The sequence below is a fragment of the Carassius gibelio genome, chromosome B9 (assembly GCF_023724105.1).
Source record: "Carassius gibelio isolate Cgi1373 ecotype wild population from Czech Republic chromosome B9, carGib1.2-hapl.c, whole genome shotgun sequence".
In the NCBI taxonomy this organism is placed as follows: domain Eukaryota; kingdom Metazoa; phylum Chordata; class Actinopteri; order Cypriniformes; family Cyprinidae; genus Carassius; species Carassius gibelio.
The window spans coordinates 16652900-16669864 of record NC_068404.1 but is presented as its reverse complement, the minus strand read 5'-3'; the positions used below and the strand labels follow the sequence as shown (position 1 = coordinate 16669864).

The window sequence follows — 16965 nt, the reverse complement described above, 5'->3', positions numbered from 1 at the left end:
ATAATAATAATAATAATAATAATAATAATAATCAGTATCATTACCCCCGTTACCCCTCTGTCTGATGGCCCTGTCTCTCATCCGCTTGCTTAACCTCTGGTAAGCTAAAAAAAAAAATGTGTACAATACACACAGTTTATACTTTATTTAACATATCTTGCAGCTTTCTTATTCACATTTCTTGTATAATTGTATCTATAGTGATTATTTCGTACACACTAATTTTATTATTATTATTATTATTATTATTATTATTCAATTATCCAAATGATTTAACACCTCAAAAGTTGTTTGAGAAAATAAGTGTAAAAAAAAAAAAAAAACTCTATATTTTTATTTAGATATTCTTGTCAAAGCCTGGTTCCAGTACCAAAATGTATTTAACAGAGATTGTCTTATATATATATATATATAAGAAATACAATAAAAATACTTTTTTTGAAAGTTGAATTTGAGCAAAGACAGCAGAGGGCGTCTGGATTACCAGCAACATGCGTGAAGAGACGATAATTGCGTCATTATATTGCGACGAACTGAGGAGGGGCAGATGTAAACGTGCATGCTGATGAGTCCAATTATAACAGACTGTTTGATTCGCGATCACGACGATTAATAAACTCTTTTTTTTATCCGTTTACATCCATACACTATCATAATAGTGTATATTTTTGGAGCAGCTGGTCACAGTAAAGAGCGACGCATAAGCCAGCACATTTGAAGATGTCTGTAACGGAGATGTTTAGCTACATCCAAGGATTTTTGAGTGCCGATCAAGATATTCGAGAGGTACACAACTGCACTTACACGTAAAAAAGATTTCCTTGGAGAAAAAAAAAGCAACGTGAAATTTGTTTGGTTTTTTATGCAAGTGTCGCAGATCCTCTGCGTAAATTATTGATTTCTCAGTTATATTCACAGCAAAACTATTTGTTACTTCTGAATTAGATATAGTAATGTGCAACGGATGTCAAAGTCTAGGTAGAAAGTTCTGCTAATCTCTTTTTGAATTTTGCTGTTAATTTATCCATATATATATGCTCTCGGGTGACTTATCTTTCTGTGCTCTTCCTGTAGGACATAAGAAAGGTTGTCCAAGTTCTGGAGCAGACAGCGAGAGAGATCCTCACTGTTCTTCAAAGTGTCCATCAACCAAGCGGTTTCAAAGACAGTAAGTTAAAATACTTGATCTTTTTGTTTACCTAATGTCTTTTCTAATAGATTTTCACTCCCTCGACCAGTTCCCACCAAGTGTTTGAAGGCTAGAGAGCTGTTCTGCACTGTAAGAAACCACACTGGAGAGCTGAAAACGAAGTTCCCTGTGGAACAGTACTATCGGTTAGTGTAGATGCCTCTTAAATTATTTTTTTTCCTTCAGTGATTGAATTGATCATGCTTCTAGCCTTCATAATTATATTAAAGACTGGCACATCCTCATCTTTCCGTAGGTATCATGAACACTGGAGATTTGTTCTTCAACGACTTGCCTTCCTTGCTGCTTTTGTGGTGTACCTGGAAAGCGAGTCCTTGGTTACACGTGAGGAAGTGGCAAAAATACTTGCAAGTATGTAATGTTCACGTTTATTTATATTGTCTCTATCTTAAATACTTGTGAGACTGTTGTAGATTGATTGTAATTTACACATACGCAGTTGAAGTCGACAGAGAAAAAGGGTTTCATTTGGATGTGGAAGACTATCTTGCAGGAGTTCTTATTTTGGCCAGTGAGCTGGTAAGTGTTTTTTCCCTCAAATTCATTAAAACTACCAAACGAATCGTCTTTAGCAGCATTGATGTACCTGCTACTATATTTAAACACACATGCTTACATTAACTTTACATTAAAGGTATCAAGACATGGATTTTTTATTTATTTAAATATGTTCCTTTTAGTTCATTTACATTAAAATAAAATAAAAAGTTTTTTTAAGGGCTGTGTCCTTTAAGGCTTCTCAGTAAACAGCCACTGTTTTTATTGGCTAACATCATTGCATAGGAAACAATATCACCGTCCTCTCACTATTCTATGCAAGTAGGTGGCATTAAAATAAAACCATCCACTTGTTTCTGACGCTGAGATCCTTTTAAAGGCTGTACAGAGACATAAATGCATGACAATGAACATGCTTTACTTTTCCATTTGTCCTGTTGTCAGCAGACTCAAATGTGTCGAGTACATCAGAAATGGAACAAGTTCCTTTATACTGTGTCCAGTGTAGAAAGGGTCAATGATTATAATGGGTTTTGACCCCACACTCTCATTCAGTGTAGACAAATGTCAGCCATTAAGCGAATGACCGCTGATGGGCGGGGCTTGTGGTGTGACAATGTATTTCCGAAGATGGTGCACTCATATTATTTACGAATTGGAGAAAGTGCAACACACAATATAGTGGAATAGTCCTGCCTTTTCTGTAAAAGAGCCATTTGCCAATTGATAAAATCATTGCGTTACTGCAGCTGCCGTTAAAATCTCAGGCTGCTATAGAAACAGTAATTTTCCCAAGGCCCCATTTACTCTAGTGAAAAAATAACGCTATCAGTGGTGTTCATCTTTAACTATAATTTTTGTTTTCACTTTTTTGGGCAATAAATCACACTTATGTAAGTGTAGGAAGTCATACTGAGCAAGTTTGTAATTATAATTGTATAAAGTTATCCAATAGAGCATACCGTTGATCTGCATTTAATGCAGACTGGGTGTCAAATTTTTTTCAGAATCTAAACACTGGTGAACAAACTTTTCAGGTTCAGGTAGAATTTTATGACAAGTGGCAACCAGAATTAAGGGTCATTCACATTTGATGATGTGTTAAAAACAACTTCAGATGTGAGCAGCAGAATGGAAAAATTAAGTTTTCGAGGTGCAGTTCTATTAACTTGAGCATGCAGATGTGCATTTATGATATTTCGGGGCATTATTGTGGTTTTTGCCTTCTTGATGTGAAATAAACTTTGGCAAGAGCGGAAGGAATGTGAATGCAATTAAAAGCACAATGTACCTGTTTTTTTCCATTTAGTCGAGGCTGGCAGTGAACAGCGTGACCGCAGGTGACTATGGACGTCCGCTTAGGATCTCAAACTTTATCAATGAACTTGACTCTGGCTTTCGGTTGCTTAACTTAAAAAACGACCCTCTTCGCAAGCGCTATGACGGCCTCAAGTATGATGTGAAGAAGATCGAGGAGGTGGTGTACGATCTCTCCATCCGAGGCCTTGCCAAGGAGCAGGAGTCCGGAGGAGATAAGTAAGAGGAGGTGTGGGAATGCAAGCGGCTGCGGGGCACTACCCTTGCTGGGATTCTCCACGACTGGAAGAGTGGTTAAACCTGTCTGCGAGCAAGTTAGCGGAGGAAGAGGGGAGGGAATGGAGGTCTTGAAGCCCCAGCAGCCTTGGGCGATATCTTTTTTTTTTTCTTTTAAGCCACCTGTCCTCAAAGACTGAGATTAGTTCAGGTTTTAGTGAGGAGATCTTCTCTTTCTCACTTTTGTTGAGAGATGCTTATGTACAGATGCATTTTTTGCCTGTTTTTTTTTTTTTTGTGGGGTGGGGGGGGGGGTGGCGGGGGCGGGGGGAGTTGAATGCTTTTTACTATTATTGATGTTTTTGTCTTGGCCATGTCTCTTGTGAATCATTGTGCAGTTAAACAAGAAGGAATAAAAACATTTTTGGGTGGAAGATACTTAAAAAATGCTGTTAAAAACAAAGCTCTGTGCCTGTTTTGTGGCTTTATGTCTAGTTGAGACATCAAGACATTTTCTTGATGTTAAACTATATAAGTATTATATTTGACACACACCTATGCTCATTGATTTGTTAGATTGGGTTTCATAACCAAGCACTTTTCTGGAATGTAACAGTTCAAATCACATTATACCATACCATATCTTGCCAAGGTGTACATGTGCCAAACTGTTTAGTTCAATGCCGTAAAAACATATTCAATCTTTAAATCATCTAGTGGTTTCCTTTAACCACTGGTTTGCTGTGTGTACATATTTATACTTTCATGTATTTTAGTTCATCCAGTAATTATTATTTACTCAACCTCAATGTCACTCCAAACCTGTCCGACTTATTTTCTTCTTGGGAACACAATATGTTTTTATCCATACGAAGTCAACAGAGGTCCAGTGTTGTTTTGGACCCCATTGACTTTAGTTATGTGGAAAAAATGACTGTAAACATCTTCAATATCTCTTATGTGATGCACAGTAGAACTTTAGGTTTGGAACTACGTGAGGAAGAGTAAATAATGATAGAATGCTAATTGTTTGATTATTACTTGAGATCAAAGTGATTTATTAGTGCAAATTTGACCGCTGGTTTATCACTTCTGCTTTTCGGTTCACATGTTTCTTTCCTTTTGTTCTGGCCTTTATATTGTTATGCATGCTAAATCTGCAGATAGTGTCGTTTTGGGAAGAGCTATGGAAAGATAACACTAAAACCTTCCGAACAAATGTTTTCAAAGGACAAACTGACAACGCATTTGTATTCCTTTGTAAAGGTTTATGGCAACCTTTATGTTTCTCCCTATTTAGTTTGTGGATTCTTAGTGCATTTACTTTTTTTTATTGCTCTTCTTGTTGTGGCTTCTTTGTGGGTGCATTTCTTATCTGCTCTTTCAGTGGTTTTTGGGGGCTTTTACTTAAAATCGTTAAAAAGAAATTCTCTGCAATATTGCTTTGTATTCTTCATTTCTCCCCAAAGACAGATTTCTCAGAGAGAGATTTCTTATCTTTTCTGAGTATTTGAAGTTGAAATGCCTATGTTCATGTGGTGGTTCAACTTTCCACTGGAAAACCATTCGCTTGTTCACTAATGTTATATAATAAAGATTCACATAATAATGTTCTCAGAAAATATGGAATCAGTTGAGAGAGAAGGATACTTTCATTTTTAATTGTAATTCACAATATTTTACACACACACACACACAAAAAATATTAAATTAGGATTTTTAAGAATGGAAAAAAGTATTTAACAGCTGGATTGGTCTCAGTCTCAGTCTCTGGATTGGTCTCAGCTCTGGCAGGTTCAATTCTTTTCATTGTGTAATGTGGAAGCTACAGTATGATATATTTAACAGTATCAGTGCCATTGGAATAAACGGTAAATATTCATGTTGAAACCTAAACACCTAAATCCAGTGACCGTGACAATTTTTACCCATCACTATTGAGTTTATACATACAGAGAGACCAGAATGACTGTGATTGATTGCTATTGCTGAAGTCAACTGTGGTTCTTTTTCTCTTAAAGCTAAAACAAGCTTTAAAACAAAGTACAGTAAAGCTTTGTAAACTGCAGAACAATGTCCTCACTCCAGTTGTAGGACCTTCGTGTTAAAGTGCATCAAACAAAAACGGTTAACATTTAATGAGTTTTCATAAAGCACAGTCTGTATATCAATGGGAAGCCAGAATATAATAGCAGCTACTGAAAAATGATACATCTGTTTCTCAATTTGACAGAAGGCCTGATTCGTAGGTAAAAGTAGAGGAAAAACTTGAACAAAATAGTACTTAGGACTCATTCAGTATCAAAGAAACAAAGGCACATATTTCCTCCCCATCAGAGATCGCAAAGAAAACAAAAATTTTAATTATATGCTTCAGAATTTTGGGGGGAAACATCCAACTGACAGTTTTCTATTTAAAGTATGTATTGCCACAGATGGTTTCAGCACAACCTTTAATGTGGCAATGATAATACATGGTGCTACACCCTCATTAGACTGTGGAGAAAACATACCAAAAATCTTTGCTTACATCACTGATCACAAGAATATGGCTACCTGTGAATAAAAACAGCTTGACTGCTGCTACATAATACAATAAAGATTATTGCTGTTTTGTAAACCAGCACAGTGATACAAAAATGAGAACTGCTCCTGAATGGCAGTGGGAATAGATGCTAATGGTAGAGAGAGAGAGGAAAAGGGAATTACAATGATCCGAAAAAAAACCAGCTTTACCTCAGTCTTCATACTAAACACAGGTTTCCATAGGTTTCTGTTGTGCATACTAAAAAGTCCACATAAAGTCCATCCAATAACAAACATGTTCCTTCGTGCTTATCACAAATACCACTTTTCTTTTCAGTAGAAAACTGGTTGTACAATCAGTGTTTTACAAGTGCAGCAGTGAGGCGCCCAACAAGGCCCTCATTTTGGTATGCCAAAGGGCATTACTTTTTGCTTGACAGTGGGGTTTTCCTCTTCCCAAATGTCATTTACTTGCTTTCCACTCATACAAAGTGCCCTCCTGCAGTCTATATTAATTTCCAGTCAAATCACAGTAAAACCTTGCAATTTAAAAGTCCATTGGTGGAGAACCTAAGTACAGTATTGTTCAAAATAATAGCAGTACAATGTGACTAACCAGAATAATCAAGGTTTTTCGTATATTTTTTTATTGCTACGTGGCAAACAAGTTACCAGTAGGTTGAGTAGATTCTCAGAAAACAAATGAGACCCAGCATTCATGATATGCACGCTCTTAAGGCTGTGCAATTGGGCAATTAGTTGAATTAGTTGAAAGGGGTGTGTTCAAAAAAATAGCAGTGTGGCATTCAATCACTGAGGTCATCAATTTTGTGAAGAAACAGGTGTGAATCAGGTGGCCCCTATTTAAGGATGAAGCCAACACTTGTTGAACATGCATTTGAAAGCTGAGGAAAATGGGTCGTTCAAGACATTGTTCAGAAGAACAGCGTACTTTGATTAAAAAGTTGATTAGAGAGGGGAAAACCTATAAAGAGGTGCAAAAAATGATAGGCTGTTCAGCTAAAATGATCTCCAATGCCTTAAAATGGAGAGCAAAACCAGAGAGACGTGGAAGAAAACGGAAGACAACCATCAAAATGGATAGAAGAATAACCAGAATGGCAAAGGCTCAGCCAATGATCACCTCCAGGATGATCAAAGACAGTCTGGAGTTACCTGTAAGTACTGTGACAGTTAGAAGACGTCTGTGTGAAGCTAATCTATTTTCAAGAATCCCCCGCAAAGTCCCTCTGTTAAAAAAAAGGCATGTGCAGAAGAGGTTACAATTTGCCAAAGAACACATCAACTGGCCTAAAGAGAAATGGAGGAACATTTTGTGGACTGATGAGAGTAAAATTGTTCTTTTTGGGTCCAAGGGCCACAGGCAGTTTGTGAGACGACCCCCAAACTCTGAATTCAAGCCACAGTACACAGTGAAGACAGTGAAGCATGGAGGTGCAAGCATCATGATATGGGCATGTTTCTCCTACTATGGTGTTGGGCCTATTTATCGCATACCAGGGATCATGGATCAGTTTGCATATGTTAAAATACTTGAAGAGGTCATGTTGCCCTATGCTGAAGAGGACATGCCCTTGAAATGGTTGTTTCAACAAGACAATGACCCAAAACACACTAGTAAACGGGCAAAGTCTTGGTTCCAAACCAACAAAATTAATGTTATGGAGTGGCCAGCCCAATCTCCAGACCTTAATCCAATTGAGAACTTGTGGGGTGATATCAAAAATGCTGTTTCTGAAGCAAAACCAAGAAATGTGAATGAATTGTGGAATGTTGTTAAAGAATCATGGAGTGGAATAACAGCTGAGAGGTGCCACAAGTTGGTTGACTCCATGCCACACAGATGTCAAGCAGTTTTAAAAAACTGTGGTCATACAACTAAATATTAGTTTAGTGATTCACAGGATTGCTAAATCCCAGAAAAAAAAATGTTTGTACAAAATAGTTTTGAGTTTGTACAGTCAAAGGTAGACACTGCTATTTTTTTGAACACACCCCTTTCAACTAATTGCCCAATTGCACAGCCTTAAGAGCGTGCATATCATGAATGCTGGGTCTTGTTTGTTTTCTGACAATCTACTGAACCTACTGGTAACTTGTTTGCCACGTAGCAATAAAAAATATACTAAAAACCTTGATTATTCTGGTTAGTCACATTGTACTGCTATTATTTTGAACAATACTGTATCTACTTAGATACGGTTCCCCCACACAAATACTGTTTGCTCAACAAAATATTGATTAAAATTTTTTTTCAATTATTTACATCAAAGTTATACTGGGAAGGGATGTGTTGCTGAGGGCTCAGTCTCAAGACCGGCTCTGGGTCGTGTTAATCATGATATTAGGGAGTGCGTTGCGTCTCTTTCTCCAGGATCCCAAATCACAAGCGTATCTCTTGATCTGACGAAACCATTGCTGAGTGCGAGGTTTGTCGGACGCACGGAAAACTAAGGCCTCGCGTCGGATGTCCAGCACCTCGAAGGTGTCTTCACAGTCGGCGTCGGCGGATACCACGCAGTTTGCCAGATGGATTGGCTCCCGTAACACAGTGAACTTCCCGCTGCTCTTGTCCTTGATGAGCACCAGTACACCGTCCTGCACCGTCTCTAAGGTCTCCAGACTCCCTTCAGTCACCGTGTCTGTATTGCGCAGGGTGCGGACCATGAGTAAACTCTGAATGTTCTGGAATTTGAGGGATTTGCTCCCCTTCTTAAGCCACTGGCCATCGGCGGGCTGCGCCAGTTGAAGTGGCCCCTCCATGATGAAGCGTGTGCTCTCTCGTGTCCAGCCCACCGTCTTCATCGACAGCTCTCTCATCTCAATGTTAATGACTTCTCGGTTCTTGCGACTGTCGCGTCGGAAAGAGCGCAAGGACCATGTGGCGGTTCCCTCCTGTTTGGTCTTCATGTTGATGTGCTCTAGATGGGACTCCACGCGGCTCTTGGCCTCTTTTAAGCGGGAGTAGTCTGGGTGACATTCGTTGGTGACCTTGCTAATGCGACTTAACAGTAATGGGTACTTGGTCACCCGCTGAAGCGGCGCCATGAGGAAAGAGCGCAGGTTCATGCGTCTGAGTGCTGTGTTGTCATTCTGGGACACGTCGAGGAATATCCTGAGGGATGTAAAGGAGTAAACTTTCATATACTTTCAACTTGAGTCACATATTGTATTGAACATTGTGAGTATACATTTTTGCTGCTGATTTAAGTATGTCATACAGTTAACTAGCTAGTTTACGAAATTATGGCTTAATAATAATTTCTAGTTATTGCGAAATAAAAACTTGATTTTGGCAACAAAAAAAGAGCACTTTACTAATTACAACCCACAGATCATAACAAACAGCAACTTTTAAAAAATTAGCCTTCCCATTTTTGCCATTATATTGTTCATTCAAACTGATTTGCAAAGGCACACGAAACAAGTGACAGGATATAACGCATGAACCAATCACCAACGAACAAAACCAGCCATGGTTCTTAATGGTGAAGCTAGTAAAATATTAAGTGCATAGTGCATGTACAATCCTGAAAGATTATATTTGAAAAGACCTACTAACTGATGCTTAACTACCTTTATTTGTAACACTGAATGAGCAATTTATATGATATATTATGTGTACCTAAGAAGCTCTTTTTCTTTCTCCAGTGTGTTGAGCATGTTGACAGATGTGGACTGCTGCAGGCAGTAGGTCTGAAACGCTGGAAGCATGTTGACAAACTCCAAGAAGATTTCCCCAATGCACACACTCTGCAGGTCCTCATCGCCCTGTGGGAAGACAGTCACAGTTTATTTTAGGTTTACCATTGCCATTACTTTTTTTGAGCAGCCATTACTTCAGTCTTGAGTGATGCATAATCATTCAGAAATCATTCTAAAATGCTGATCTGGTGCTCAAGAATCATTTCTTATTATCAGTGTTGAAAACAGAAGAAACATCGCATTCATATATATACATATCCTAAAAAAATTATGACAATGGGAAAATTGGGCCCCATGCCCCAAACAGTTGAGAACCATAGGTCTAATGATTTCCTAAAATTCCCCAGAAATCAGTAGATTCTGGAACAGACACTTTTGTCATGTTAATATAGAAATGGCCACATACTGGCTTGGCAAAAAGTCAGTCCATCACTAGCATTCGGTACCTGATCAAAAGCCTGATCGATGCTGTCCTGCAGGTGCTCTGTGAACTTGTCGTTGACATCAATGAGCTCTTGAACATTGCTGAAGACCACGGCCAGCTGCTCTGCAGTGAGCAGCCCTGCACTCTGCATGGGGCAGTAAAACTCTTCCTTGATGATGCGCAGGTCCTCTCCATAACTCGACTCAGTGTTGAGAAACTCTAGGATGGCCTCTTTGCGCTCTGTGCGTAGCTTGGAGCAGCGTTCACACATGCCTTCCTCGCGGGCCCCCTCTTTGTGTCCACAGTCGGGACAGGTCTGCTGAGCGTCCCAGGCCCTGAGGGACGGCAAGGGTCTCCTCCAGCCCCGAGCCAATCCAGGGCCGATGCCGCTGTCCACACGTTCTACCTCGGCTCCGGCACTGTGGCGGATGCGACGAGGCTCTTCCTCATCTTCACGCTCATCATTCAAGCCTACGACACCACTGTCTGCGCTCAGGCTGCTGATGGTACTCCAGCGGTGCTGTGCTGAGCGCCTCACACCCAGGCCCCTGCTCCTCTCCTCACCTCTGGGCTCCGAGCGGCCCCTGGCTGAGCCTGGCACTGATGACAAAGAACAAACAGGGTCAGCTCGCAGAATTTAATAACACTAGTTACATTCATAACATACAGATAATCCAAAAAGTCTAATAAGTTAAATGTTAGTTTTAAAATTACTTGCATCGGGCGAGTAGAGGTAAAACAAAAAGAGACCAGAAAGATGTACTTTAATATTTTAATATTTAAGAAAATACATGAAGAAAAATACATAAAGTTCTGAACTTTAAAAGATTTCCATGAATTTACCATGGCAGAGGTAGATTTACACAGAGTAAAAAAAAAGTTAAATACTCTTAGTATATACTGCAATTCGAAAGTTTGGGTTCAGTAAGATCTTTTAATGAAGTGATACAGCAATTTATTTGATAAAAAAACTATAAAATATTATTACAGTTTAAAATGCTCTTTTATTTTAATACATTTTGTTTAAAAATTTAATTTATTCCTATGAAAAAAGCCCTTACTCCAGTCTTCAGTGTCACATGAACCTTGAGAAAACATTTTAATATGTTTTTTTGCTGCTTAAACATTTCTTATTATTATCATCATTGTTGAAAACATTTGTGCTGCTCAGTTTTTCTGTAGAAACCATGATACATTTGTTGCTGTTCAAGTGAACAGCATTTATTTTTAATAATTTAGTAAAAATGTCTTTACTGGTTTTGTCGTTAATTTAATGTATCCATGCAGAGTAAAAATATTACTTTCTTTCTTAAAAAAAAAAGAATGACCCAAAACATTTGAACAGCAGCGTAAATAGCCTCTTGTTTACACTAACTGGTAAAACACCTGAGAAATGGTAAATAGAAACTGCCAAATGATCATGCTATAATAACTAAAATTACATACAGTTTATGATGATAAATCAATACTTTTTTAAATCTATACTTAAGAAAGAATATGTAAGTAAGTTCCTTTTTAAACTTCTATAACAAATTATCATGTTTGAAATAGAATAACATAACTGCTCAAAATAATAAGGACTGTAATCTATCACTATTTCATTAGTTCTACATGATTATCGAAATCCTAAAATAGCCAGAAACAGTTAAATATTGTAATATTTTGTAATCCCAATACATTTAAAAACAACAAATAATGGAAAATATCCAATATGGTGCTGATACAGTATACTGTGCACCCCTAATTTGATACTATATATGTACATGCCTTTACATCTAAAAACTGCAGTGGTGCAGAAACATAAAAGCAGTCCTCAGGGTAGAGGTCATGCATGTGACGAACCTACAGTAAGAGCCACCAGTAAGGCCAGGTTTTAGTAAAAGCAGAGTCTAGTAATAACAACTAAAGTGATACCCTTGGGTTATAGACAAGCAGGCCTAAAAAGGGTTTTTAAATGAAGTATTGTCAGTTCAAATCTAGGACACGAGTGAAGTTTACTTACAGCAAGAACTGTGAGCAAAGCTTAGTGCAGCTGAAAGAGTCTTACCACTGTCCCTGTCTCTGCGGTGAATGTGCAAGCGTGCCGCAGCAGCGATCTTCATCTCCAGCTGCTTACGCTTGGTGGCGTCTGCAGGCATGGGATCGCTGTAGTGGGGCCTCAGACGACACTCACGCTGGGCCCTCACTGACTCAGCCAGCTCATAGGCCGCGTCCGAGCTGGAGCGTCTGCAGCCCGCCCCAGAAACCTGCTGATAGGATGGAGATCTGTCAATCAACAGTGCACATGGCAGAGCACTGGTCTGAAATGTGTGTGTGTGTGTGTGTGTGTGTGTGTGAGGGGAGAGTTTAACTGTGTAAAACCTCAATGAAGGCAGATTTGATCCCTAAGCACATATGAGAATATGGAACCACTAACTGTTTCAGACATCGATCAGAGTCACTGCATTACCGTACATCCAGAGGGTGTAACATTACCAAAGCTTTTAATATATTGTGGTGGTAAGTGGAAAATTCTTTGCTGTGGCTTTTCATGCCCATTCACGGTTTATTAAAAAGTCTACTGACAGACTCCAAAGACATCAAATTCATCTCTTTTCTCAATAGAAATAATTCAGAAACCCAGTTTTCTTTTAAAACGGGCCCGTCTTATGGTTTAAAGTCACTATTAATAGGACGGTTCATACATAATTGGAAATTGGTAATCATTCTCTCAACCCCATGTTTCTCCCAAACCTGCATAACTTACTTTTTCTGTGGAATATAAAATATGACATTTTGAGAAAAGTCTCAGTGTTTTTTGTCCATAAAATGGTAGTCAATGGTAAACAAAACAGTTTAGTTACCAACATTCCTCGAAATATCTTTCATGTTACGCAGAACAAAGTCAGACCTAATTTTCCTAACCCTTCCTAATCTTATTGTTAATAACATGCCTACAGATGATATTTCTAATAAAAAAATTGGGTCCCACTTTATAATAAGTGTCCTTAAGTGCTATGTACTTAAATTTAAATTAATCATTTGGTACAATGCACTTATTCTGTACATACACTGTACTTATTTTTCAAAAATAACACCTGCACACCTGCATTTAATTAAATCAGTAATTAATTTCTGTAATTACATTTATAATTATGCTGTTGACACACCCTTAAATGCACTCATATCATCTGTCCCTCATATCCCACCTCAATAGCAGCAGAAGTGTTTTGCAGTACAATATGAGCACAATAAGTACATTGTGGTTATTTTTGACGTAAGTACATAGTAGTTAAGGCCCTTTAACATAAAGTATGACCAAAATTTGTCTTTGTATATAATATTTCATCAAAAAAACAACAACCTTGGAACAACTATTAACTACAGAGAGAAACTACAAAAAGAAATAGCTACACTCCTCACACAACTGTCCTTTTTGGCTAAAATCACCAAGATCATCTATTTGAATGATGCCTGCAAATAACTACGATTTTTAAGTGATCCAATAAAGTCTAAATTCCTTTCACTCTTAACTCTGTCACATTGTCGATATCAAATGAGTTGACTTTAAAGGCACTCAGACTGACTACATCTGCCTCAACTGACACAACTGATAACCTTTAACCTTTTAAACATCTGCAATTCCCAAACGACATTTCTAAGTCATTAATATTGTGTTTCAAATGCATCTGCTATAAACACATCTATGGCCTAAAACTCTCAAAAGGTCGCTCGACAACATTAGGTTCTCAAGTGTTAGCGATGCACAAGAAACAAGACACGGTGGCTTCAGGTGACGTACAGAATTATTAATAAGTTAGCTGTCATCTTAATTAAAGACAGAGAAATGCAGAGGCGGAAGAAGCATCTGTGCACAACAGCTGACCAATGAATCATAGGAACATTACGCATGAATGCCAGCATTCCTCGATTTCACCCTTAACCTTAAAAAACATACAGCCGGTCGTATGGCGTGAATGAATGTGGCGCAATGAAGAGCTGGCCGGCATCTCAAGCAGCAGAGAGCATCAACACACAACCTGACATAGAGTACAGAAGAAATGTAAAGCAGTTACCAACATGAAACCTGGCTCTAATCCTCCCTGCGTGTTGCTCTTAGCTGCGGCTCTGTGCGCTCCGCTGCATGTCTGCGGTCGCATCTACCGTGCAGATTCCTCTGCAACCTCAGCTTCCCATGCACCCTGATCACATTCCCGTATATGCACGACAGCCGCCGCTGTCCTCATTCATAGGTGATAATAACCAGAGGTGTGCATGAGACAGCAGCGTTCCTTACGCATTCTGTCGCCGCTTTGCCCCGTTGTCCCACGGGCTCGGTGCAAGCCTCCTCTCCGCAGGCCGATGTTGTCATGGCAACGTGGGCAGACTGATGGCTGGGCTGGGGAGCGGTGATGTCAGTGACGTCATTCTGCTCACGCGACAATCGCACGGAAGTCTCGGCTGCAATCTCTGCACTGCAGCTGGAGCAGCGAGGGAGAGAGAACACAAAGGGAGGAAAATAGGAGTGTTAAATTGGAATTACAAGTCCTGATTCTCTGCTCCTTCACGTGCCGTGCTGTAAACCCCCATCCCCCTAGAGAGGACCGGTGCCCCCCAGACCAGAGGGGCTCACGGAGGACAGCAATTAGACACATCAATTCACATTAAAACCTGAACTCTTCACTGCAGGGCTCTGAATCGGAAACAAGCTAAATCAATCTTTTAGATTTCTTTGTGTGTGTGTTAAGTAGAAAAGGAGCTTATGTATCCATGGATGAGTAAATAACAGCACATAACAGACAGGCAAACTTTGGTGTAGTTTTTGTTGTTTTAAGTCATCTGGTCTTAAGTCATTTCAAGTCTTCTGGTCATTCTCACTGTGCACTCAATATGCTATTAGATTAACAAATGGGGTAAAAAAATATTATCTTATATTATTTTGCTTTAAAGGCAAATGTAGGGTAAATGTAACAGTTTGGGGTAAGTACATTTTTATTTTTGAAATAAATTATTACTTGTATTTAGCTAGGATGCATTAAATTAAAGTGACATTTATAATATTACAGAAGATTGCAGTTTCAAATAAATGCTGATCTTTTGTACTTTCTGTTCATTAAAGAAGCCTGAAATGTATTGCGGCTTCCACAAAAATATCGTTTTCAACATTGATAATAATACGAAATGTTGCTTGAATACCAAATCAGTATATTAGAATAATTTCTGAATGATCATATGACTGGAGAAATGACCACTGAAAATTCAACTGTGGCATCTATAAAAAAAAAAAAAAAAAAAAAAAAAAATTATATATATATATATATATATATATATATATATATATATATATATATATATATATATATATATATATATATATATATTAAAATAGTAATTGGTTTCATTATTTGAATATTTTTATTAGATTTTTGATCAAATAAATGCAATTTTGGGGTGCAAAGACACTCTAAAACAACATTACTGTTCTCAAACATTTAAATGGTACTGAATCTTATTTTAACTTACTTGCCTTTTTTTTGGACAGGACAGTATAGAGTAAGGAAACAGGAACAGGAGTTCTGTATAGAGTAAAGTATACTATATAGAGTAAGGAAACAGTAAAGCATTGGGTGGAGAGAGACAGAAGCAGGATCATGACACGGGATTCAAACTAGGGTCGCTGCGAGTGCAGTTGCGCTGTATGTCGGTGCACTAACGACAAGGCACCGATAAAGTATCTTACTTTAAAGATATTTAGATATTTTACTGGAAAACAAGTAAAAAATGTGAAAAGGACCCCCCCTTTTTTTTTTGCAGTGTATAAAATCAAAGACATTATTTTAAAATGTAACATTTGTGGATGAATGCTGATGGCTGTGCATTTAGTGTTGAATAAACAGACTTTTAAATATACTAATCAGCTGTTTGTCCCAGCCATTGTTCATATACAGACGTCCCTTAGGACTAAAAAAGGTTTTTTTTTGAGTGATCTGTTATAAGGTCTTAATTGCCTCTTCCACATCATTTCCATGTCCTTTGATGCTTTAGTTCCTCAGAATCTGAAAGCTTCGCTCATCACTGTCATGGACGCCATCTGAGAATATTGCTGACAGCACAGCCATGAGCTCTGATGCATTCAAAAGAAAACACAAAGACAAAAGAAGCCATGACATCTCACTAGGAAAAGGAGAATCACAAAATGCTGATGTTAATACCTGGTGCGCATCGAATAGCATTTTTCATTTCAACAATAAAATGCGCAAGAGTTCATTCACAAACCTGTAGCCGTGAACTGCCAGTAATTAATACAACGCACTTAAAGTGGCAATAAAACCAATGTCTTTCACACGTGAAAGAAACTGTCATTAAAGCACTGCAGATATATTATGTGTCATTTCAGGAGTCCTGTCTGTGGCCATTAATTGCATTTTTGGTTTATTAAGATAAATAAAGGTGCATAAAAACTCGTATTCCAATGTACTGACAGGTTTATATAATAGCACTTTTATGATAATGTTCTATTATTTATTTAAAGGTCTTGTCCACCTATACTAACTCAACTCCTCATCAAAAAAAAAATCATATCAGGACAATAAGCTCTCTTGAAATGTGCTCATCCATTCAAGGCAATACAATAAAGTGACTGTAAGCTTAAATAAGAACATTGCTTTGTGACTTGTTCTTTTTTCTTCTATCAAGCAGACAATAAAAGAAAATAACTACATATAAGTTTCATAAAAAAAGACCTGGAAGCCTCGGGCTGCTCTGTAGTAAATGAATACCCTCACTTGAGGCACTACGGGACAGCTGGGATATTGGATGTTATATTTAGATGCTTCACAGCCTGGATTGAACTCCTGTCCTGGAGGAACATAACAGTAGAGAAAGGCTCTGTAATGTCGAAAAGCTTCTGACGCACCAGCAGTTAAGCTCTCTACTATGTCTGGAGCAAAAGCGCCTGAAGGAAAATCTATACAGATTTATGCATCCATGCTAAATTTGAGAAGACTGTCAGGGCCAGAGTTATGTGCTGTTATGTTATTCAAATTCCTGTCCAGTTCGCATATTTTAG

The 16965-nt window shown here is 38.3% G+C and overlaps 2 protein-coding genes across 5 annotated transcripts in view; one reads left to right on the top strand and one right to left on the bottom strand.

Moving 5' to 3' along the window:
* Positions 1–510: 510 nt before the first annotated feature.
* tsn (translin) lies at positions 511–3553 on the top strand. Its single transcript, XM_052566391.1, has 6 exons — positions 511–786; positions 1075–1168; positions 1239–1335; positions 1446–1561; positions 1650–1729; positions 3018–3553. Exons 1-6 carry the CDS (start codon positions 721–723, stop codon positions 3246–3248), a joined length of 684 nt encoding a protein of 227 aa, XP_052422351.1. The 5' UTR covers positions 511–720; the 3' UTR covers positions 3249–3553.
* Positions 3554–7978: 4425 nt separating this feature from the next.
* The window catches only part of si:dkey-91i10.2 (uncharacterized protein LOC555224 homolog), a 33850-nt gene continuing 24863 nt past the window's right edge, over positions 7979–16965 (bottom strand). For 3 of the 4 annotated variants that reach the window (XM_052566106.1, XM_052566107.1, XM_052566108.1), the window contains 5 exons: positions 14194–14377; positions 11965–12166; positions 9940–10517; positions 9414–9559; positions 7979–8903 (listed from right to left, as the gene is read on the bottom strand). In XM_052566106.1, the coding sequence (XP_052422066.1) occupies positions 8099–8903; positions 9414–9559; positions 9940–10517; positions 11965–12166; positions 14194–14377 (1915 nt within the window). In that variant the 3' untranslated portion in view covers positions 7979–8098. The remainder of the gene's footprint in view (positions 8904–9413; positions 9560–9939; positions 10518–11964; positions 12167–14193; positions 14378–16965) is intronic. The other variant, XM_052566109.1, reaches the window with a different exon arrangement.